General features: G+C 43.7%; 1 protein-coding gene across 3 annotated transcripts in view; it reads left to right on the top strand.

The window, feature by feature from the left end:
- agbl4 (AGBL carboxypeptidase 4) overlaps positions 1-25,456 on the top strand; it is a 405,619-nt gene that overhangs the window by 256,169 nt on the left and 123,994 nt on the right. For all 3 annotated transcript variants that reach the window (XM_029707237.1, XM_029707235.1, XM_029707236.1), the window contains one exon: positions 6,386-6,425. In XM_029707237.1, the coding sequence (XP_029563097.1) occupies positions 6,386-6,425 (40 nt within the window). The remainder of the gene's footprint in view (positions 1-6,385; positions 6,426-25,456) is intronic.

The following is a 25,456-nucleotide window of genomic DNA, read 5'->3' as shown; positions in this document are numbered from 1 at the left end:
GGAGGCGCTACCAGGAGACAGGCCAGTACATCAGGAGACGTGGAGGAGGCCGTAGGAGGGCAACAACCCAGCAGCAGGACCGCTACCTCTGCCTTTGTGCAAGGAGGAGCAGGAGGAGCACTGCCAGAGCCCTGCAAAATGACCTCCAGCAGGCCACAAATGTGCATGTGTCTGCTCAAACGGTCAGAAACAGACTCCATGAGGGTGGTATGAGGGCTCGACGTCCAGAGGTGGGGGTTGTGCTTACTGCCCAACACCGTGAAGGACGTTTGGCATTTGCCAGAGAACACCAAGATTGGCAAATTCGCCACTGGCGCCATGTGCTCTTCACAGATGAAGCAGGTTCACACTGAGCACATGTGACAGACGTGACAGAGTCTGGAGACGCCGTGGAGAACGTTCTGCTGCCTGCAACATCCTCCAGCATGACCGGTTTGGCGGTGGGTCAGTCATGGTGTGGGGTGGCATTTCTTTGGGGGGCCGCACAGCCCTCCATGTGCTCGCCAGAGGTAGCCTGACTGCCATTAGGTACCGAGATGAGATCCTCAGACCCCTTGTGAGACCATATGCTGGTGCGGTTGGCCCTGGGTTCCTCCTAATGCAAGACAATGCTAGACCTCATGTGGCTGGAGTGTGTCAGCAGTTCCTGCAAGAGGAAGGCATTGATGCTATGGACTGGCCCGCCCGTTCCCCAGACCTGAATCCAATTGAGCACATCTGGGACATCATGTCTCGCTCCATCCACCAACGCCACGTTGCACCACAGACTGTCCAGGAGTTGGCGGATGCTTTAGTCCAGGTCTGGGAGGAGATCCCTCAGGAGACCATCCGCCACCTCATCAGGAGCATGCCCAGGCGTTGTAGGGAGGTCATACAGGCACGTGGAGGCCACACACACTACTGAGCTTCATTTTGACTTGTTTTAAGGACATTACATCAAAGTTGGATAAGCCTGTAGTGTGGTTTTCCACTTTAATTTTGAGTGTGACTCCAAATCCAGACATCCATGGATTGATAAATTGGATTTCCATTGATTATTTTTGTGTGATTTTGTTGTCAGCACATTCAACTATGTAAAGAAAAAAGTATTTAATAAGATTATTTCATTCATTTAGATCTAGGATGTGTTATTTTAGTGTTCCCTTTATTTTTTTTGAGCAGTATATATATATATATATGTGTGTGTGTGTGTGTGTGTGTGTGTGTGTATATATATATATATACTACCATTCAAAAGTTGGGGTCACTTAGAAATGTCCTTGTTTTTGAAAGAAAAGCACATTTTTTGTCCATTAAAATAACATCAAATTGTTGTAAATGACTATTGTAGCTGGAAATGGCAGATTTTTTATGGAATATCTACATAGGCGTAGAGTCCCAATGTGTTGCAATGGCACGATGTGTTAGCTAATCAAATCAAATTTATTTATATAGCCCTTCATACATCAGCTGATATCTCAAAGTGCTGTACAGAAACCCAGCCTAAAACCCCAAACAGCAAGCAATGCATGTGAAAGAAGCACGGTGGCTAGGAAAAACTCCCTAGGAAAAACTCCCTAGAAAGGCCAAAAACCTAGGAAGAAACCTAGAGAGGAACCAGGCTATGAGGGGTGGCCAGTCCTCTTCTGGCTGTGCCGGGTGGATATTATAACAGAACATGGTCAAGATGTTAAAATGTTCATAAATGATCAGCATGGTCAAATAATAATAATCATAGTAGTTGTCGAGGGTGCAACAAGCACGTCCGGTGAACAGGTCAGGGTTCCATAGCCGCAGGCAGAACAGTTGAAACTGGAGCAGCAGCATGGCCAGGTGGACTGGGGACAGCAAGGAGTCATCATGCCAGGTAGTCCTGAGGCATGGTCCTAGGGCTCAGGTCCTCCGAGAGAAAGAAAGAAAGAGAGAATTAGAGAGAGCATATTTAAATTCACACAGGACACCGGATAAGACAAGAGAAATACTCCAGATGTAACAGACTGACCCTAGCCCCCCGACACATAAACTACTGCAGCATAAATACTGGAGGCTGAGACAGGAGGGATCAGAAGACACTGTGGCCCCATCCGATGATACCCCCGGACAGGGCCAAACAGGCAGGATATAACCCAAGTTTATGATTTTAAAAGGGTAATTGATCCTTAGAAAACCGTTTTGCAATTATGTTAGCAAACTGAAAACTGTTGTCCTGATTAAAGAAGCAATAAAATTGGCCTTCTTTAGACTAGTTGAGTATCTGGAGCATCAGCATTCGTGGGTTCGATTACAGGCTCAAAATGGCCAGAAACAAAGAACTTTCTTCTGAAACTCGTCAGTCTATTCTTGTTCTAAGAAATTAAGGCTATTGCCAAGAAACTGAAGATCTCGTGCAACGCTGTGTACTACTCCCTTCTCAGAACAGCGCAAACTGGCCGTAACCAGAATTGAAAAAGGAGTGGGAGGCCCCGGTGCACAACTGAGCAAGAGGACAAGTACATTAGAGTGTCTAGTTTGAGAAACAGATGCCTCACAAGTCCTCAACTGGCAGCTTCATTAAATAGTTTCCACAAAACATCAGTCCCAACGTCAACAGTGAAGAGGCGACTCCGGGATGCTGGCCTTCTAGGCAGAGTTCCTCTGTCAGGTGTCTGTGTTCTTTTGCCCATATTAATCTTTTATTTTTATTGGCCAGTCTGGGATATGGCTTTTTCTTTGCAACTCTACCTAGAAGGCCAGCATCCCGGAGTCACCTCTTCACTGTTGACATCACAGGAGTGATGGTTGCTGATAATGGGCCTCTGTGCGCTTATGTAGATATTTCATAAGAAATCTGCCGTTTCCAGCTACAATAGTCATTTACAACATGAACAATGTCTACACTGTATTTCTGATCAATTTGATGTTACTTTAATGGACAAAATATTTGCTTTTCTTTCAAAAACAAGGACATTGCTAAGTGACCCCAAACTTTTGAACGGTAGTTTATATATACTGTATATATATATATATATATATATATAAGGTAACTGCCAGTAATGGAAGCACTACGTAAATGAGGGAAACAAAGTATACACAGGTGTGCCTCCTGAGTTAATTAAGCAATTAACATCCCATCATGCTTAGGGTCATGTATAAAATGCTGTGCAGATCATTATTTTGGCTACGATGGCTATGCCCCCATACGATGACAATGCCCCCATCCACACGGCACCTGAGACAGCGTTTTCCACCACCATCAACTAACACCAAATAATGGAATTTCTCCTGGAAGAATGACGCATTCCTCCAGTAGAGTTCCAGACACTTGTAGAATCTATGCCAAGGTGGATTGAAGCTGTTCTGGTTCGTGGCGGCCCAATGCCCGATTAAGACACTTTATTTTGGTGCTTCCTTTATTTTGGCAGTTACCTGTATATGTTTTATTGTCACATACACTGAATAGGTGCAGTGAAATGTGTTGTTTTACAGGGTCAGCCATAGTAGTACAGCGCCCCTGGAACAAATTAGGGTCAAGTACCTTGCACAAGGGCAGATGGACAGATTTTTCACCTTGTCGGCTCAGGTAGTCGAACCAGCAACCTTTCGGTTACTGGCCCACACTCTAATTGCAAGGCAAGAGCCAGAGGTTTCAGAAGTTGCAAGGAAGTAAGATCAATCATGACAATCCTAATTTACTGGAGTGGCAAGTAGCCTAGCATTTGAGAGTTTTGGGCCAGTAACTGAAAGGGCGCTGGTTCGAATCCCCGAGCCGACTAGGTGAAAAATCTGTCGATGTGCCCTTGAACAAGGTACTTAAGTCACTTTAGATAAGAATGTTTATTAAATTACTAAAACATAAATAAAAACCCAACCTCTAAGTCCTTTAAACATGATCTTGTGTTTGTTTGCTATGGTGTGACACTGGTACCTTTAGTAGTAACATTGGGGGTTTAAGTGTTACCATGACAGCTGGGTAGGTGTATTGGCAACCTACAGTCTGTTCCCAGCCTCACAGCCATTTAACCTGTTCCACCCATTAATCTTAGACTCTGGCTGGGCCACTGGAAATGATCAGCACTGTCAACTTGATGTACACATGCACACACACACTCTGACACAGTATCATTCTATATCAGGCCTTGGTTAAGCCCTGTGACAGCGTTGGAGCACTGGACACGGACTCCGCGTGGTGGCTGTGCTGGCAGAGGGTGTATTGGGTGCTGTGATTCCACAGCTCTTGGCTGCGTTTGATAAAGATTAATACAATCCTATTTTCTGCCCAGGATTGCCTTTCCTAATGTGATTCTTCTCTCTCGCTCTCTCTTTCTCTCTCTCTCTCTCTCTCTCTCTCTCTCTCTCTCTCTCTCTCTCTCTCCCTCTCTCTCTTCCTGGGAAACACTAAGCACCTTATCCATGTAAGGAGTGACAATGAGAGAGTGATGCGAGCAGTGTTAGTGTGCTATAATACTCTAATTCACTGTAGATTAATTATCTCAGGATAAGCAGCGTCAGGGTACAGGATTGGACCAGGCTGAAATACAGTTTGGCAAATCCTCCTCAGTTCCTCTCCAGGCTGGCCAGTGGCACACAGTAACCCTGTGATATGGACTGGCTCGTTACAGTGACGTACAGTATATGGCAGATCAATATTATTTTACTGAGAGCTGTTGTGAATGGGTTTTCACACCTGTATGAATATGGTTTCTACTCTCTTTATTTCACTGAACTGAGTATTCAGGCAACACCAGAATGAATTGTCATGTGACATTTTGATGGATTTTTGTGAATTAGTTACAAGGGAAATGTCTTCATGTACACAATATTCTCTGAATGCTGTATCTTGTACTGAGCATAGTTTTGTACTTAGAGGTAATCGGTCTGAATATGCCGTGTTGAATGTTTTCAGGGGACTGATTTTAATAACATGGACATACTCCAGTGATTTTGATCACACAGCCAGCCTTACTTTCCCAAAGAGAGTGTGTCTTGACAAGAGGAATCATTGTTTTTCTTCCTCCCCACTTTCACTTGCAGAGTAACAGACTGCCAGTAGAGGGCGATACAAAGTTCTAAATAGGAGTTCTGCATGAACATCAGCCTGTTGGTTATTCAAACAAAATCAGAGCGAGGTAATTTATGAATTAGGATAGAATAATTTCAAAATGACTTTATTACAGAAATCAATCAATGGACAAAAAAGATCATGTTGGAATTTTGATTTAATAATTTGTCCACTGCGGTATACATTTTCCTCTCAAATGACATAACATCATTTTTTAAATCCTCAAAATTGCTTTGAGTTCATGATATGTCTCATGTAATGTAAGCTAAGATAGCATTCTCTGTGTTACAATATGTATATGTAGCAACAGTGAGGTCTAGATACATCTTTATGTTTTGATATTGATTAGTGCAGTGGCTCCATATCAAATAAGTGGTGAGTCAACAGCCTACACAGGTGTCTTACTGGGGCTGGTTGCTCTCATGCTGTCACAGTGACCTCTGCTGCCTCGACTACCACGTCCTCCCTCTCTCTATACTCCACAACACTCACTATGCATTCATCTGAAATGTGTTTAGTGCATCTGAGAGGTTCTGACTCTTGTCCATATGGTGAGAGTGGACCTGAAGCACTGTTTGCTTTGGAGGGATACATATGTGTGTTTTTACATTAAGATGCTAAGGAGTTGGCTTCATCCTCTGATTACATTTGCATTGATCACAGTCTGTGGTCCAGCAGGTGAACCTATCATCAGCATCCAATCAACGGAATGACAAAAAATATGTAGCATCGCGTGAATACACAAACACACACACACACACACACACACACACACACACACACACACACACACACACACACACACACACACACACACACACACACCTCCCTAGCCTGTGGTGCATGATCTGGTTCCTCAGTGACACACAGTGTAAGAGAGGGAGAAGGTGTTGATTAATGCAGCACTCAGGAGCCTGCAGCCTTGGCAGAGGGTTAAAGAGGGGGGTGAGCTAGCACCTCTTCTGGCCCCCCTCTCCAAACTAGAGACATGAAGTGTAAAATTGGGCACACTCTCATAAACACTCCATCACACAGGCCGAGCGGACAGGCAAGGCACATTCCCCTGGCTGCAATAGAGACAACACAGAGAACGAATGTTGGAAATGGATCAGACAAACTAATGCCTTGTGCAAAAATAATAAACTGATGCCGACCAGTTTTACGACTGAGATAAACAGTAAATGGCTGTTTGTGTCCAGTCACAAACAGATGTTACTTGCTATATGCGTATGCCCATAATATAATGTAGCATACATGTTACGTATACTCTAATTTGGCATTTTATTTGTTTTGGAGAGATTTCGACTTGACCAACCCATTTCCGCCCTAAGACCTTCTGACCTTGCTTCTCTTCTCTTTTCCTTACAGCAACAGCGACGTCTTGACCTCCTAACCATCACCAGCCCTGGTGAGTGCCCAGTGTTTCCTAACTCTACTGATGCTGATGGGGTGTGTGTGAGAGAGAGAGTGAGTGTTGACATTAGACAGAAAAAAACAGTGGACAGAAAACAACTTCTGTTTGCAGAGTTGATAGTGACTACAAGCACAGAGTACACGTGAAAAGATAAAGGTTTCCTGGATAATGGGGCACTACAGGATCAGTTACCAGACACCCTGGTGTCATTGCTTTGTTCAAAACGTCTGCACGATGATATAGCAATGTGAATGAAGACATCAACACATCTATTATGTTTATTTTCATTTCATTGGATTTAATGGGAATAACTCTATTATTTTCATATTATATGGTATCATGAAACAGCATGTGTCTGCTGCTCAGCGGAGCTGCGATGTGTTGTGATCTGGAGCGCCCCAGTTGGACTGGTGCTGCTCTAAAGAGCCTTTGCTGGGGAAGGCGAACCCAATGTCTTGTAAAAGCAGCTGGGTGATGGAGCAAATTGCAGAGATGGCGAGAGGAAACAGATGGGTACGCCAGAAATGATACAGTGCCTATTATGTCTAAATGATCTGGATGGTCTAATATGCTTTGATTAAAATAATGCTTATGTGAGGGAGGCACGTGGAGCCTGCTAATTTCACAGATTTATTTGGCATCTGTTCCCCATGCCCAGGAAAGACTATCTCTGACCTTGACAACTCTGAAAAGGACAATCAGACATGCAGAGCATTATATGTCATATCAGGGTCTTTGTCTTTTTTAAGTGACAACTCTTCTGCTCAATGCATTGGCCAGTCTGGTTAGTTTCCTGGTTTTTATTTTATTTTGGCTGCGTATACAGGCAGGACTGCTGTGCTGTACTCCTTGCAGACATATTGTATGGACCTGCACTGTGCTTATTACAAATCACAGTGGGAGAACAATAAGGAGTCAAATAGAAAAAAGCACTGCTCACTTCCCCCCCACCTGTGACTCTTCACTGGGCCCTTGCAGTCTGTGGTAAGGTTATTATGCCCGTTGTATGGAAAACAGCCTGTGCTTTTAGATGAATGAGGCTGATACGGAGGCAACAACAAGAGGACACTCTCTCCCTTTCTGCCCCAAGATTAAAGGAGACTCGATCTCTTCTTCTCTCCCTATCTTTTCTCTCCTATCTTTTCAATCCCTCCCTTTCTATCCTCTCTCCAAGATATCTCTCCACTCTCCTCTTTCTCTTACAGTACGTGCAGTCGGGCAGCGGGGCTGCAGACGGTGCTGGAGGTGTGAGGACACTAATAAGATCAAGTGGGGCCATGGCCGTGGGTGTGGGGGTCTGAGGGAGGGTCAGAGGAGGAGAGACCCTCAGTGGTTCACAGGGCCCATGCAGCTCAGTGGGTGATGGTGTATGTGAGAGGGGAGGGCTCCAGGATGCTCCATGGATCAGCATCAGCCATGCTGGCCCCAGCCTCCGTCCAGGGGCCCTCATTAGCCCCTCTGTCTGAAGTGTGCTTCCCCCACAACCTCGGTATTCCGTCTTTAATTGGACACTTGAGCGGAGCGATGTGCATCTGGGTCTATTGAAGTCTGACATTTCAGACTGCTGACCTTTCCAGACCTGCCACAACTAAATAATGATTAGCCCTAGCCATTGTTTTCACCACAATGGTACACTAACACACACACAGCGGTGTGCCCAGGAAGAGAGGAAAGGTGCTAAACTAAACACCTGCAGTATCTACACTCTCTGACCAAAATATACTGTACCCAGAAACCTTTATTCACACAAATGCTGGGAGAATAGGCTTTGGGTGGTCACAGTTTTTTGAGAACATATTGTCAATCTATTGATCTCAATGACCTTTTCATATATCTGGACTCCCTACAATAGTGTGTTGAACAAAATTAACTTAGCTTGGCTGTGTTAAGTCTCTTTTCCCCTTCATATGCTCTGTGCATTACAGGGGGAAAAAGGTCAATCACATTCATGAGATTTGGATAGATGTGCGAGGCCTCGGAGCAGATAATAGGAAACCTTCAGATGTCCTCTAATGGTATGGTCGTTTCTCTTCAGTCTCAGTCTTCAGTCTCTCTAGGGCTGTGGGACTCCACTCTCTCAGGGCCCTGATATTACTATACACAGGTTGGCTGTTAAGCAACAAAAACAATTATCGCAACCATGGGGCAACCATGGGGCTTAGATTGTTGACAACATGTAAGCTACAGTATGTTTGGTCTCCAATGTTTATTGAAAACATAAATACATTTGCACAATGAGAACTTGTATCCTCTCAAATATATCTTTACAGTTGTTGGTTAGCTAGCTAGAGAGTTTTAGCAATAATTATTAGCATTGACATGAAATCAGTCAAAACACCTCAAAACAAGACATGGTGTCAAGGACAAGCTGAACTGAGCCACTTACGATTCCCCACATAGCAGTTTGTCATTCTTGCTTGCAATCTAGCCATCCAGAATCACAACATCTATAGAGGGCCCCTCTCAACGCTCGCTCTTTCTATCTATCTTTCCTTCTCTCTCGATCACTCAATACCTTTCAGTTCCTCTTCATTTATCTCAATCTCACAATTACCACACATGCCTCAGAACAAAGGCCTCATAAACAAATTAGCCCGAGGATAGGTGGGCTGTTGTGGGGAGAAATCTTGACAGGTTCCCTCACACCTCTTATGCATGATGTGACAGTCAGTATGTTTTGCACAATGTTGTATTGTCCCTCAGTTTTCATTTACAGATAAGCAACAGTATGTCACTTTTTATCTCTGTTTAACACATGCCACTCCAAGTTAGACAACTGGAGTCTGGAGTAGACTAGATGTAGGCCTATACAGAAAGCTATTCATTCCTTGTGAAAAGCTGAAACTGAAAGAGCCCATTTGTGCATTTATTTTTCCTAGTGGCATCACATTGTATCATGCCAGACTTCTGAGAGGCTGTATAGCTTTCAGTCCGAGTCTGCTAGTGTGATATCCACTGGTGAGAGGCCCAGTGGCTGGCTACCGGCTAGGCTCCCCAGGACAGGCCTCTGCTCTGTGTGTGGATGGGACTCTAGGGCTTCAGCCAGCTTGGCAGCGGGACAGCTGCACAGGCCTGCTCTCAATACCTGGGCTCTGGAGCTGGGCTGGAGCGGAGAGATGTGTCTTTAATGGAACGCAGGGACTTAGCGCCTTGCTGAGATAGAGAGGGACATTATTTATAAAACACTATCAGGGCTTTGTATAAATGAGCAGCTGTGAAAACAACACTTTCTATTATTGCCCTAATTATATCCTTTCGCTGTGAATTTGCATATTTTATCTCCCTGAAATTCATTATAGGGGACTTTGCTATCGTTTTAATGAAGGAAAGAATACAACACAACAAAGAGACGGCTGAGCAGTGGAGGGGGCTCTCTCTTCTCTGGCTGCCTTATATTCACTATTTTCCAGTAGATTTTTTCGAAACCCTCTCAGAAGCGTGGCTAAATAAGCAAGAGCCTGCTAATGAATTGAGAATGAGAGTGATAATTCAGCAGGCTAAGACGAGTGAGGTCCACAGTAGGGAAAGATATTTAGAAAATATGCATCATTAAACCATTATTTAAAATCATGTCTCTTTCTTACACTCAATATTTTTGACTACTAATGCCTAGAGCAAATATTCCCTGCCTTGCAAATACCACAATTTCACACTCTTCACATAATCAGCCACGGTTTTCGTGTTTGGCATGTGAACAACAAAGCTAAAACTCAAAGGACACTAAATGATAATTCATAACATTGCTTTCCGGGTAACTCCCTCTGTCTTTTTTGAAGAAAGAAGATGTTGGAAAACGTAAACAACATTTTAACACCATCTTTGCTCCAACAGGGAAGACAGCTGTGATTATTTCTTTGTCACCAGAGCCACCACTGTTGCTGAGCACTGCTGTGTAGCAAATCCTTATAGAAAAAATAGATTGGATTTTTGTTCCTGGGTGCCTTTTGTATCTCCAGTAAGGGTTGATTCCGTGGTGTCTGTCCTGTGTGGATTGAGTTGGTGGGGGCTGGTGTGGTTGTGTGAAGTTGTGCAACAACCATAGCACCCATTGAACAGCAGCAGTCTCTGCTCTGCGACCTGCTCAGGCTCTCTTTCACAGCTGCTGGGCTAATATGGTTGATATGGTTACCTGTCGACCAGGCAGGCTTGTTTGCAGGGTCACTTCATTAGCCTTTTCTCAGTCTCTTACTTAGCAGTGGCATCGTGTGTTGGCTCAATAAGGAGCAGCTAGCTGTCAGGCTGTATCTGCTGCTCCGTGTAGCACCTGGTTATCAGATCATGTCTCCATGTTCCCTTTCCCCTCTGACATTTACATGTTCTAACAGCCCAAGATGAGCTGTGTTTTCACGGTGTCATATTAACTTGCCTCCATTATCTGGATGTGAAAGGAGATGCTTGTCGCCATCAAAAGGGAATCTTGCTCCGTTAGCTCATTTTGAAGTGGCCCTTCTTTACTGAGAAATATCTGTTGTGAAATGTAATGTCTCTTTGCGTTGGATGTTTCATTATGGACCTTTTGTTTCTCTGCTTTTGCTCATTGAAACGAAGCAGGGAACAAAACAGTGTGCCGCAAAAATGTGTTATTACTCTGATTGAAAATTGACCAAGCCGTTAAACAAATGTGAGTATCCATTTGAAATAGCCTGTGTGTATTCATTTTCAGTTCCAAGAACTTAGATCCCCCTCTACGTTGTAGGCGGCATACACAAACGAATTGCATTGTATGAGGTATTTCTCAAAAAATAAAACAGCAAGAACCAAAAACATGACTTAGCTCTTTGGACATTAATTCAATCACTCAGCTATCATATCTCATAAGCTCAAAATCAATTTCAAGCTCCAGTTACAGACATATAAACTGATGCTGAGAAGGTGTTTGTGAGATGACCCTGAGTGTCCTTGACTTGTATATTTGGCTTCAGGATCCTGCTGAATGGCTAAAGGCACAGTTCCTCCTCATATGCCGCCTGTCCCTCAGCGGGCTAACTTCTGTTTGGGCATGGGTTTATCTGCTATTATCTGTCAAACATCACACACGAACGACACTGGCCTCTGGTGCAATCCCACAGGCAAGCTGCTGTCATACCAACACCTTCAATGTGTCACTTGCTGCCTCCATTTGTGGCAGCTCCAGGGGCTGTAGGGATAAGCATTAAACCCTATTCCCTAGGACCAAAGCCTCCCTAACAGCTAGGCCTATGTGTTTAGTAGGCTGACAGTTTGTGGACATGGAAAAATATACTGTGAAAAATCATATTTTGTTTTCCCGTTCAGATGGATTAAATAAACTAGAATAACTTACTTTTATTAGACATTTGCTGTCCATTGTTTGTCATATCGACATGTTTACCTCAGTGAAAATATTTGAAATATTCATGATATATGCAACAAATTGCCAACAAGTTTTAGCTAAGTAACTGTGGTGTCTTTATAGTCTATACGTCCATACATCTTTGAGAATTCATATTGAGAGAGGGCAGAGTATAGCCCCATGACCCTCGCCCAGTGGTGTAAAGTACTTAAGTAAAAATACTTTAAAGTACTACTTAAGTAGTTTTTGGGGGGTATCTGTACTTTACTATGCATGTTTTTGACAACTTTTACTTCACTACATTCCTAAAGAAAATAATGTACTTTTTACTCCACACATTTTCCCTGACACCCAAAAGTACATTTTGAATGCTTAGCAGGACAGGAAAATGGCCCAATTCACGCACTTATCAAGAAAACATCCCTGGGCATCCCTACTGCCTCTGATCTGGCAGACTCATTAAACACAAATTCTTCATTTGTAAATGATGTCTGAGTGTTGTAGTGTGCCCCTGGCTATCCGTAAATAAAAAAACATTGTGCTGTCTGGTTTGCTTAATATAAGCACTTTGAAATGATTTATAACTAAGTATATTTAAAACCAAATACTTTTAGACTTTTACTCAAGTAGTATTTTACTGGGTGACTTTTACTTGAGTCATTTTCTATTAAAGTATCTTTACTTTTACTCAAGTATGACAATTGGTTACTTTTTCCACCACTGTCCTCGCCAATCAATACAAAATACCCAGGGGGAAGAGTGGCCCTAATGAACTGAATAGTTTGGCGCTTAAATATGATCACTATTTCTGTGGCAGTCATTTGTTATTTTAAGAAAAGATCAATGTCCTCTGGCGTATCAGTGAGAATACACTGTAGGCAGGGGGAGCAATGATACCTCTCAAAATATTTAATGAAGGAGTTAGACAAAGTTTGTTCGTGCTCTTGCTGTCAGTTTTGAAGTCTGTCTTTGGGCAACCCACACTAGTAATTAATGTCCCTCAGCCTATTGGGGGCAACTGTTCATTTCATGGGCTATCACTTTTTTGAATTGGAAACTGACTACTTTCATGGCCAATTAATTATTTATGAAGTGCTAATTAAGAAGCAAAATAAAGGAACACTAAGACCATACTTAAAATGTAAAAAACATAATTGTTATGTAAATAGTCCCTTGATCAATAGACTCACCAAAGTTGAAAAAAATCCATCTTGGATTTACTTCCATACTGTAACGATGTGAGTCTGGAAGGAAGTTCAGGGAGTGAGCGTTTTAATAAATAAATGAAAACATAATACAAAACAAGAGACACGAACAACACATAGACATGAAACAGAAACAATGATGCATGGGGAAGGAACCAAAGGGATTGATATATATAGAGCAGATAATCAAGGAGGGGATGGAGTTTAGGTGAGTGTCATTATGTGCAGATGCGCGTAATGATGGCGACAGGTGTGCGCCATAACTAGCAGCCTGGTGACCTAGAGGCCGGAGAGGGAGCACACGTGCCCTCATTTCCTGTGAGTGTTTACCTTACACTCGTGATCTTAAAGGGATACTTTTGTTTTTGTTATTTTTTGGTGCTATTGGCGCTGGTGTGAATAGCGGCCGTTTTACAGGCTCCTGACCAATTGTGCTATTTTGTGTGTTTTTTTGCACTGATCGTCACTGTTGTTGTACATAATGTTTCCGCCATCGTTTCCTATGACTGAAAAGAGCTTCTGGACATCAAAACAGTTATCACTAACCCCGATTTGGACGAAGACTTCTACTTCAATGAGTCAGAGGTGAAAGACATGATTATTGATTATCCCAGACCAGGCTCAAATCCCTGACACTCGAAGGAGAAGACTTGACTATAGAGGCCGGCGTGTGGGATACCTGATAAGACTATGTTGGAGAGTGGATTAATCGCCTCTACCCTCTGTTCTATTGGAGAACGTGTAATCACTGGAGAATAAACTGGACTGTCATTTCAATGTGATCTGAAGAACTGTAATATCCTATGTTTCTCAGAGTCGTGTCTGAACAAGGTTAAGGTAAATATAGCTGGTTTTCTATACATCAGCAGGACAGAAGGGTGGCGTTGGGGAAGCTCAGGGGAGGTGGTGTATTTGTATTTATTAGGGATCCCAATTAGTTCCTGCCAAGGCAGCAGCTACTCTTCCTAGAGTCAAAACACACCAAAGCACCAACATTACATATAAAACAATAAATAAAATGGTGAACTATGTTTGAGTGAGCTAAAGATAACTACATGATTCCATATGTGTTATTTCATAGTTTTGATGTCTTCACTATTATTCTACAATATAGAAAATTGTAAAAATAAAGAAAAATCCTTGAATGAGTAGGTGTTCTAAAACTTTTGACCGGTGGTGTAGTTTAGTCACATGATTTCTTAATTTGCAGTACGTTTGCCAATCAGTTGGGCTGCCAGACTTATTTGCCGTACCTTTTGCCTCATCCCTCTCAACCATATAATTTTTCAATTCCTCATCAATCCAAGGGGATTTAACAGTTTTTACAGTCATTTTCTTAATGGGTGTGTGCTTATTAGTAACTGGAATAAGCTATTTCATAAATGTGTCAAGTGCAGCATCTGGTTGCTCCTCATTACACACACCAGACCAACAAATATTCCTTATATCATCAACATATGAATCACTACAAAACTTATTGTATGACCTCTTATACACTATATTAGGCCCAGCCTTCGGAACTTTGGTTTTCTGTGTCTCTTTGTTAACAACAACTGGTGCACGATCTCAAATATTAAGGAAGTCTTGAGGTTCTGCTCGCCTAGGTTAGAATACCTCATGATAAACTGTAGACCATACTGTTTTTTTCAACTATATTTTTCATCCAAGTCATCTTGACTCCTGGACTCTGTCCATGCATTTCAAGGCTGCGTAAAGACAATGACTTATCAATGACCCAAGACCAGCTCAGTTAATCCCTACCATTGTGACAATGAGTCGTCATAATGCTGCATCAAATGTACATTATACTAGGGGCATTGGCAGACACAATGTAAGTAACTTAATTTATGTCCCCTAATTGCCCTGAATACCTCTGTTAATCCTACAGCTATTGTATGCAGTAATCATGAGCCTATGAACCTGAGTTACACTGTTAGCACTGAGGCGGTGTGCCCTAGAAGGAAGACCAGTTTGTGCAGCTCACCCTGCACTATCAGCTCCAATAAAAATAACATGGCCAAATCTACTTCTGAATAACTTCCCAGTAAAGCATTAAAAACAATCAAGCAACCCAGAAAAGTACTAAAAATAGCCCATATTAACATATGCAGCCTGAGAAACAAGGTCCATGGAGTCAATAACTTGCTTGTAACAGATGACATTCATATTCTGACTATCTCTGAAACTCATTTAGATAATACCTTTGATACAGTGGTAGCAATACATGGTTATGACATGTATTTAGAGATGATCTAATGTTAAATACTGTTGAAGTAATATGGCTACAGGTTCATCTGCCTCACCTAAAGCCCATTCTTGTGGGAAGCTGCTATAGACCACCAAGTGCTAACAGTCAGTATCTGGATAATATGTCTGAAATTCTTGATAATGTATGTGATATCAACAGAGAAGTATATTTTTGGGGTGATTTAAATATTGACTGGCTCTCATCAAGCTGCCCACTCAAGAAAAAACTTCAAACTGTAACCAGTGCCTGCAACCTGGTTCAGGTTGTCAGTGAACCTACAGTACCAGGGTATTTACAAACAGCCCAGGAATGACATCTTCAACATGTATTGATCACTTCTTTACTAATGCTGCAGAAGTTTGCTTTAAAGCAGTATCCAAATCCAAAGGATGTAGTGATCACAATATAATAGCCATATCTAGGAAAACCAAAGTTCCAAAGGCTGGGCCTAATATAGTGTATAAGAGGTCATACAATAAGTTTTGTAGTGATTCATATGTTGATGATATAAGGAATATTTGCTGGTCTGGTGTGTGTAATGAGGAGCAACCAGATGCTGCACTTGACACATTTATGAAATTGCTTATTCCAGTTACTAATAACCACACACCCATTAAGAAAATGACTGTAAAAACTGTTAAATCCCCTTGGATTGATGAGGAATTGAAAAATTATATGGTTGAGAGGGATGAGGCAAAAGGTACGGCAAATAAGTCTGGCAGCCCAACTGATTGGCAAACGTACTGCAAATTAAGAAATCATGTGACTAAACTAAAGAAAAATAAACTATACTATGAAACAAAGATACATGATATAAAGAATGAGAGTAAAAAGCTTTGTAGCACCTTAAATGACATTTTGAGGGAAATAGCCAACTCGGCTCCATCATTCATTGAATCAGATGGCTCATTTATCACAAAACCCACTGATGTTGCCAACTACTTTAATGACTTTTTCATTAGCAAGATAAGCAAACTTAGGGATGACATGCCAGCAACACTACACATCCAAGTATATCTGACCAAATTATGAAAGACAAGAATTGTACTTTTGAATTCCGTAAAGTCAGTGTGGAAGAGGTGAAAGAAATATTGTTGTTTATCAACAACCGGGGTCTGACAATCTGGATGGAAAATTACTGAGGATAACAGTGGATGATATTGCCACTCCTATTTGCCACATCTTCAATTTAAGCCTTCTAGAAAGTGGGTGCCCTCAGGCCTGGAGCGAAGCTAAAATCATTCCGCTACCCAAGAATAGTAAAACCCCCTTTACTGGCTCAAATAGCTGACCAATCAGCCTGTTACCAACCCTTTGTAAACTTCTGGAAAAAATGGTGTTTGACCAGATACAATGCTATTTCACAGTAAACAAATTGACAACAGAATTTCAGCATGTGTATAGGGAAGGACACTCAACAAGCACAGCACTTACGCACTTGACTGATGATTGGCTGAGAGAAATTGATGATAACATTATTGTGGTACAGTCTTGTTAGACTTCAGTGCAGCTAATGACATTATCGATCATAGTCTGCTGCTGAAAAAACTTATGTGTTATGGCTTTACACCCCCTGCTATAATGTGGATAAAGAGTTACTTGTCTAACAGAACCCAGAGGGTGTTCTTTAATGAAAGCCTCTCAAACATAATCCAGGTAGAATCAGGAATTCCCCAGGGTAGCTGTTTAGGCCCTTTGCATTTTTCAATCTTTACTAACGACATGCAACTGGCTTTGAGTAAGGCCAGTGTGTTTATGTATGTGGATGACTTAACACTACTGTATACACGTCAGCTACTAGAGCGACTGCAATGACTGCAACACTTAACAAAGAGCTGCAGTTAGTTTCGGAATGGGTAGCAAGGAATAAGTTAGTCCTAAATATTTCCAAAACTAAAAGCATTGTATTTGGGACAAATCATTCACTAAACAATAAACCTCAACTACATCTTGTAATGAATAATGTGGAAATTGAGCACGTTGAGGTGACTAAACTGCTTGGAGTAACCCTGGATTGTAAACTGTCATGGTCAGAACATATTGATACAACAATAGCTAAGATGGGGAGAAGTTTGTCCATAATAAAGCGCTGCTCTGCCTTCTTAACAATGCTATCAACAAGGCAGGTTCAACAGGCCCTAGTTTTGTTGCACCTATACTACTGTTCAGTAGTGTGGTCAGGTGCCACAAAGAGGGACTTGGGAAAATTGCAGTTGGCTCAGAACAGGGCAGCACGGTTGGCCCTTAAAAGTACACAGAGAGCTAACATTAATGACATGCATGTAAATCTCTCATGGATCAAAGTGGAAGAGAGATTGACTTCATCATTACTTGTTTTTGTAAGAGGTGTTCACAAACTGAATGTACCGGACACCTATGCATACCCCACAAGACATGCCACCAGAGGTCTCTTCACAGTCCCCAAGTCCAGAACAGACTACGGGAGGCGCACAGTACTACATAGAGCAATAACTACATGGAGCTCTATTCCACATCAAGTAACTGATGCAAGCAGTAGAATCAGATTTAAAAAGCAGGTAAAAATACACCTTATGGAACAGGACTGTAAAGCAACACAAACATAGGCACAGACACATGCATACACACACATGATAACATACACACTATACACACACGTACACATGGATTTTGCAGTGTAGATATGTGGAAGTGGAGTATAGGTCTGAGGGCACACACTTAGTGTGTTGTGAATTCTGTAATGCATGTATTGTAATGTTTTTAAAATTGTATATAACTGCCTTTATTTTGCAGGACCCCAGGAAGAGTAGCTGCTGCCTTGGCAGTAGCTAATGGGGATCCATAATAAATACAAATAGCTGTCTATTTACAGTTGAAGTCGGACGTTTACATACACCTCAGCCAAATACATTTCAACTCAGTTTTTCACAATTCCTGACATTTAATCCTAGTAAAAATGTCCTGTCTTAGGACAGTTAGGATCACCACTTTATTTTAAGAATGTGAAATGTCAAAATAATAGTAAAGAGAATGATTTATTTCAGCTTTTATTTATTTCATCACATTCCCAGCGGGTCATACGTTTACATACACTCAATTAGTATTATTACCTTTAAATTGTTTAACTTGGGTCAAACGTTTCGGGTAGCCTTCCACAAGCTTCCCACAATAAGCTTGGTGAATTTTGGCCCATTCCTCCTGACAGAGCTGGTGTAACTGAGCCTCCTTGCTCACACACGCTTTTTTAGTTCTGCCCACAAATGTTCTATAGGACTGAGGTCAGGGCTTTGTGATGGCCATTCCAATACCTTGACTTTGTTGTCCTTAAGCCATTTTGCCACAACTTTGGAAGTATGCTTGGGGTCATTGGCCATTTGGAAGAGCCATTTGCGACCAAGCTTTAACTTCCTGACTGATGTCTTGAGATGTTGCTTCAATATATCCACATCATTTCCTGCCTCGTGATGCCATCTATTTTGTGAAGTGCACCAGTCCCTCCTGCAGCAAAGCACCCCCACAACATGATGCTGCCACCCCCGTGCTTCACGGTTGGGATGGTGTTCTTCGGCTTGCAACCCTCCTGCTTTTTCCTCCAAACATAACGATGGTCATTATGGCCAAATAGTTCTATTTTTGTTTTATCAGACCAAAGGACATCTCTCCAAAAAGTACGATCTTTGTCTCCATGTGCAGTTGCAAACCGTAGTCTGGCTTTTTTGTGGTCGGTGGCTTCTTCCTTGCTGAACGTCCTTTCAGGTTATGTCGATATAGGACTCGTTTTATTGTGGATATAGATACTTTTGTACCGGTTTCCTCCAGCATCTTCACAAGGGCTTTTGCTGTTGTTCTGGGATTGATTTGCACTTTTCGCACCAAAGTACAATAATCTCTAGGAGACAGAACGCGTCTCCTGCCTGAGCGGTATGACGGCTGCGTGGTCCCATGGTGTTTATAGTTGCATACTATTGTTTGTGGAGATTAATGTGGTACCTTCAGGCATTTGAAAAATGCTCCCAATGATGAACCAGACTTGTGGAGGTCTACAATTCTTTTTCTGAGGTCTTGGCTGATTTCCTTTGATTTTCCCATGATGTCAAGCAAGGAGGCACTGAGTTTGAAGGTAGGCCTTGAAATACATCCACAGGTACACCTCCAATCGACTCAAATGATGTCAATTAGCCTATCAGAAGCTTCTAAAGCCATGACATAATTTTCTGGATTTTTCCAAGTTGTTTAAAGGCACAGTCAACTTAGTGTATGTAAACTTCTGACCCACAGGAATTGTGATACAGTGAATTATAAGTGAAATAATCTGTCCGTAAACAGTTGTTGGAAATATTACTTGTGTCATGCACAAAGCAGATGTCCTAACCGACTTGCCGAAACGATCGTTTTTTAACAAGAAATTTGTGGAGTGGTTGAAAAACGAGTTTTAATGACTCCAACCTAAGTGTATGTAAACTTCCAACTTCAACTGTACCACCGCCAACCGATGCTGGCCGTATAACCACACTCAAGAAGATGTATAGGGCCATAAGCAAAGAAGAAAATGCTCAACCAGAGGCGGCGCTCCTAGTGGCCGGTGACTTTAATGCAGGAAAACTGAAATCCGTTTTACCTCTATTCTACCAGCATTTCACCTGTGCAAGTAAAGGTAAAAAACCTCTAGATCACCTTTACTCCACACACATACAAAGCTCTCCCTCGCCCTTCAATCGGCAAATCTGACCATTACTCTATCCTCCTTCAAAGAGGAAGTACCAGTGATGCGCTCAATACGGAAGTGGTCCCATGAATCGGATGCTAAACTACAGGACTGTTTCACTAGCACAGACTGGAATATGTTCCTGGATTCATCCAATGGCACCGGGTTCATTAATAAGTGCATCGACATCGTGGGCCCCACAGTGACCGTACGTACATATCCCAACCAGAAGCCATGCATTACAGGCAATATCCACACTGAGCTAAAGCCTAGGGCCTACGCTTTCAAGGAGCGTGACACTAAACCGCTACACCCTCCGACGAACCATCAAACGGGTAAAGCATCAATACAGGACCAAGATCAATTCCTACTACACCAGCTCTGATGCTCGTCGGATGTGGCAGGTCTTGCAAACTATCACAGATTACAAAGGGAAACCCTGCTGCGATCTGTCCAGTGACGCTAGCCTACCAGACAAGCTAAATACCTTCTAGGCTCGCTTCGAGGCTAGCAACACTGAACCATGCATGAGAGCACCAGCTCTTTCGGATGACTGTGTGATCACGCTCTCCATAGTTGATGTAAGACCTTTAAACAGGTAAACATTCACAAGGCTGCAGGGCCAGATGGATTACCAGGACACATACTCAGAGCTTGCGCTGACCAGCTGGCAAGTGTCTTCTGACATTTTCAACCTCTCCCTGACTCAGTCTGTAATACTTACATGTGTCAGGCAGACCACCATAGTCTGTGTACCCAAGAACGCCAACGTAACCTGTCTAAATGACTATCGCCCTGTAGCACTCACATCTGTAGCCATGAAAAGCTTTGAAAGGCTGGTCATGGCTCACATCAACACCATATACCCAGACACCCTGGACTCACTCCAATTTGCGTACCGCCCCAACAGATCCACAGATGATGCAATCTCTATTGCAATCCACACTGCCCTTTCCCATCTGGACAACAGGAACACCTACCCGAGCATGCTGTTCAGCGTTCAACACCGTTGTGCCCTCCAAGCTCATCACTAAGCTGACCCCAGGATTAAACATCTCCCTCTGCAACTGGATCCAGGTGGTTAGGGTAGGCAACAACACATCCGCCATGATGACCCTCAACATGAGGTTCCCTCGGCAGTGTGCTTAGTCCCCTTCTTTACTCCCTGTTCACCCATGACTGCACAACTCCAACACCATCATTAAGTTTGCTAACAACACGAAGGTGGTAGGTCTGATTATCGACAATTACAAGACATCCTATAGGTAGGAGGTCAGAGACCTGGCAGTGTGATGCCAGGAAAACAACCTCTCCCTCAAGCTCAAGAAAGACAAAGGAGCTGATCGCTGACTACAGGAAATGGAGGGCCGAGCACTTCCCCATTCACATTGACGGGGCTGTAGTGGAGCGGGTCAAGTGCTTGAAGTTCCTCGGTGTCCACATCACTAAGGATCTATCATGGTCCACACACATCAATATAGTCGTGAAGAGAGCACGACAACGCCTCTTCCCCCTCTGGAGGCTGAAAAGATTTGGCATGGGCCCTCAGTTCCTCAAAAAGTTCTACAGCTGCACCATTGAGAGCATCTTGACTGGCTTCATCACCGCTTGGTATGGCAACTGCGCTACAGAGGGTAATGCGTACGGCCCAGTAAATCACTGGAGCCGAGCTCCCTGCCATCCAGGCCCTCTCTACCAGGTGGTGTCACAGGAAGGTCCTAAAAATTATCAAAGACTCCAGCCACCCAAGTCATAGACTCTTCTCTCTGCTACCGCACAGCAAGCGGTACTGATGCACAATGTCTGGAACCAACAGGACCCTGAACAACTTCTACCTCCAAGCCATAAGACTGCTAAATAGTTAGCTATTGGTTAACAATTAACTATCTGCATTGACCCTTTTTGCACTAACTGTCACGATCGTCGTAATAACATTCGGACCAAAGCGCAGCGTGATATGGGTTCCACATGTCTATTGAATGAAACGCACACAAAAACTATAAAGAACGAACGAAACATGAAGCAAATGTAGTGCTCACAGGCACACATAAACAAGATCCCAACAAAACTGGGGACCATCGCCGGACTGGGGACCATCGCCGGAAGCTCTGGACTGGGGACCGTCGCCGGAAGCTCTGGACTGGGGACCGTCGCCGGAAGCTCTGGACTGTGAACCCGTCGCCGGAAGCTCTGGACTGTGAATGCGCACTGGAGGCCTAGTGCATGGAGCCGGTGCAGGGGGCACCGGACTGGTGACACGCACTTCAGGACGAGTGCGTGGAGCAGGCACAGGACGTGCCGGACTGAGGAGGCGCACTGGAGACCTGGTGCGTAGAGCCGGCACACATGGTACCGGACAGATGACACACTCCTCAAGGCGAGTGCGGAGAGCTGGCACAGGACGTACAGGGCTGGGGAGGCGTACTGGAGACCTGGTGAGTGGAGCCGACACAGATTTTACCAGACTGATAGCACGCTCCTCAGGACGAGTACAGAGAGCTGACTCAGGTGGCATCAAACTGATAACACGCTCCTTAGGGCGAATGTCGTGCATCATACACCAACACAACAACTCTCCTTTCTCTCTCCTCCAATTTCTCCATCAACTCACTGACGGTCTCCGACTCTCTCCGTTCACTCTCCTCCAATTTCTCCATCTTCTCCCAGACTGGCTCTGGTTCACTCCTCGGCTCCGCCGATCACCCCGTGTGCCCCCCCCACCCAGAAAAATGTTGAGGCTGTTTTTTGGGCTTTCGTTGTGACCGCGAACCCCGGCGTCGTCGCTGACCTCCCTTATCTCCTTGCGTCTGCTTCCAAGGAAGGCTTTTGTGTCCCTCCATGATTTCCTCCCATGTCCAGGATGTCTTCTCCTCCTTGATCTCCTCCCAAGCCCAGGAAATGGTGTTGGAGGGCCAGTAGGAGGCACTCTTTCCTCTGGTCTAAAAAATATCCCAATGCCCCAGGGCTGTGATTGGGGACACTGCCCTGTATAGGGTGCCGTCTTTCGGATGGGACGTTAAACGGGTGTCGTGACTCTCTGAGGTCATTAAAGATCCCATTGCACTTATCGTAAGAGTAGGGGTGTAAACCCCGGTGTCCTGGCTAAATTCCCAATCTGGCCCTCATACCATCACGGCCACCTAATCATCCCCAGCTTACAATTGGCTCATTCATCCCCCTCCTATCCCCTGAAACTATTCCCCAGGTCGTTGCTGTAAATGAGAATGTGTTCTCAGTCAACTTACCTGGTAAAATAACAGTAAAATAAAAATACACTGCTCAAAAAAATAAAGGGAACACTAAAATAACACATCCTAGATCTGAATGAATGAAATAATCTTATTAAATACTTTTTTCTTTACATAGTTGAATGTGCTGACAACAAAATCACACAAAAATAATCAATGGAAATCCAATTTATCAACCCATGGAGGTCTGGCTTTGGAGTCACACTCAAAATTAAAGTGGAAAACCACACTACAGGCTGATCCAACTTTGATGTAACGTCCTTAAAACAAGTCAAAATGAGGCTCAGTAGTGTGTGTGGCCTCCACGTGCCTGTATGACCTCCCTACAACGCCTGGGCATGCTCCTGGACAGTCTGTGGTGCAACGTGGCGTTGGTGGGTGGAGCGAGACATGATGTCCCAGATGTGCTCAATTGGATTCAGGTCTGGGGAACGGGCGGGCCAGTCCATAGCATCAATGCCTTCCTCTTGCAGGAACTGCTGACACACTCCAGCCACATGAGGTCTAGCATTGTCTTGCATTAGGAGGAACCCAGGGCCAACCGCACCAGCATATGGTCTCACAAGGGGTCTGAGGGTCTCATCTCGGTACCTAATGGCAGTCAGGCTACCTCTGGTGAGCACATGGAGGGCTGTGCGGCCCCCCAAAGAAATGCCACCCCACATCATGACTGACCCACCGCCAAACCGGTCATGCTGGAGGATGTTGCAGGCAGCAGAACGTTCTCCACGGCGTCTCCAGACTCTGTCACGTCTGTCACATGTGCTCAGTGTGAACCTGCTTTCGTCTGTGAAGAGCACAGGACGCCAGTGGTGAATTTGCCAATCTTGGTGTTCTCTGGCAAATGCCAAACGTCCTGCACGGTGTTGGGTTGTAAGCACAACCCCCACCTCTGGACGTCGAGCCCTCATACCACCCTCATGGAGTCTGTTTCTGACCGTTTGAGCAGACACATGCACATTTGTGGCCTGCTGGAGGTCATTTTGCAGGGCTCTGGCACTGCTCCTCCTGCTCCTCCTTGCACAAAGGCGGAGGTAGCGGTCCTGCTGCTGGGTTGTTGCCCTCCTACGGCCTCCTCCACGTCTCCTGATGTACTGGCCTGTCTCCTGGTAGCGCCTCCATGCTCTGGACACTACGCTGACAGACACAGCAAACCTTCTTGCCACAGCTCGCATTGATGTGCCATCCTGGATGAGCTGCACTACCTGAGCCACTTGTGTGGGTTGTAGACTCCGTCTCATGCTACCACTAGAGTGAAAGCACTGCCAGCATTCAAAAGTGACCAAAACATCAGCCAGGAAGCATAGGAACTGAGAAGTAGTCTGTGGTTACCACCTGCAGAACCACTCCTTTATTGGGGGTGTCTTGCTAATTGCCTATAATTTCCACCTGTTGTCTCTTCCATTTGCACAACAGCATGTGAAATGTATTGTCAATCAGTGTTGCTTACTAAGTGGACAGTTTGATTTCACAGAAGTGTGATTGACTTGGAGTTACATTGTGTTGTTTAAGTGTTCCCTTTATTTTTTTGAGCAGTGTATATATTTTTTAAATACCTTCTCCTCTTGGGCACGCTGCTTGGTCCTGGTTTGGTGGGATCTTCTGTCACGATCGTTGTAATAACATTCGAACCAAAGTGCAGCGTGATATGGGTTCCACATGTTTATTGAATGAAAAGCACAAAAAAAACAATAAAGAACGTAACGTGATGCAAATGAAGTGCTCACAGGCATCTACACATAAACAAGATCCCAACAAAACACAGTGGGGAAATGGCTGCCTAAATATGATCCCCAATCAGCGACAACGAAAAACAGCTGCCTCTGATTGGGAACCATACCAGGCCAACATAGAAATAAAGAACCTAGATTACCCACCCTAGTCACACCCCGACCTAACCAAAATAGAGAATTTAAAGGCTCTCTATGGTCAGGGCGTGACACTAACACTTTTGACTCATCACATACGCTGCTGTTACTGTTTATTATCATCATGTTGCCTAGTCACTTTATCCCTACCTATATGTACATATCTACCTCAATTACCTCGTACCCCTGCACATCGTCTCAGCACTGGTATCCCGTGTATAGAGCCAAGTTATTATTACTCATTGCGTATTTATTCCTTGTGTTATTATTTTTCTAGAATTTTTTCTCTCTTCATTGTTTTGAAAGGCCCGTATGTAAGCATTTCACTGTTAGTCTACACCTGTTGTTTACAAAGCATGTGACAAATAACATTTTATTTTATTTGATACTTCGGGATTTTGGCGATTAGGCCCTTTATCTACTTCCCCAGAGTCAGATGCTAGTAGATACCCATAGACTCC

The sequence above is a fragment of the Salmo trutta genome, chromosome 22 (genome assembly GCF_901001165.1).
Source record: "Salmo trutta chromosome 22, fSalTru1.1, whole genome shotgun sequence".
Lineage (NCBI taxonomy): Eukaryota > Metazoa > Chordata > Actinopteri > Salmoniformes > Salmonidae > Salmo > Salmo trutta.
This window is presented reverse-complemented; position numbering and strand designations above follow the sequence as displayed.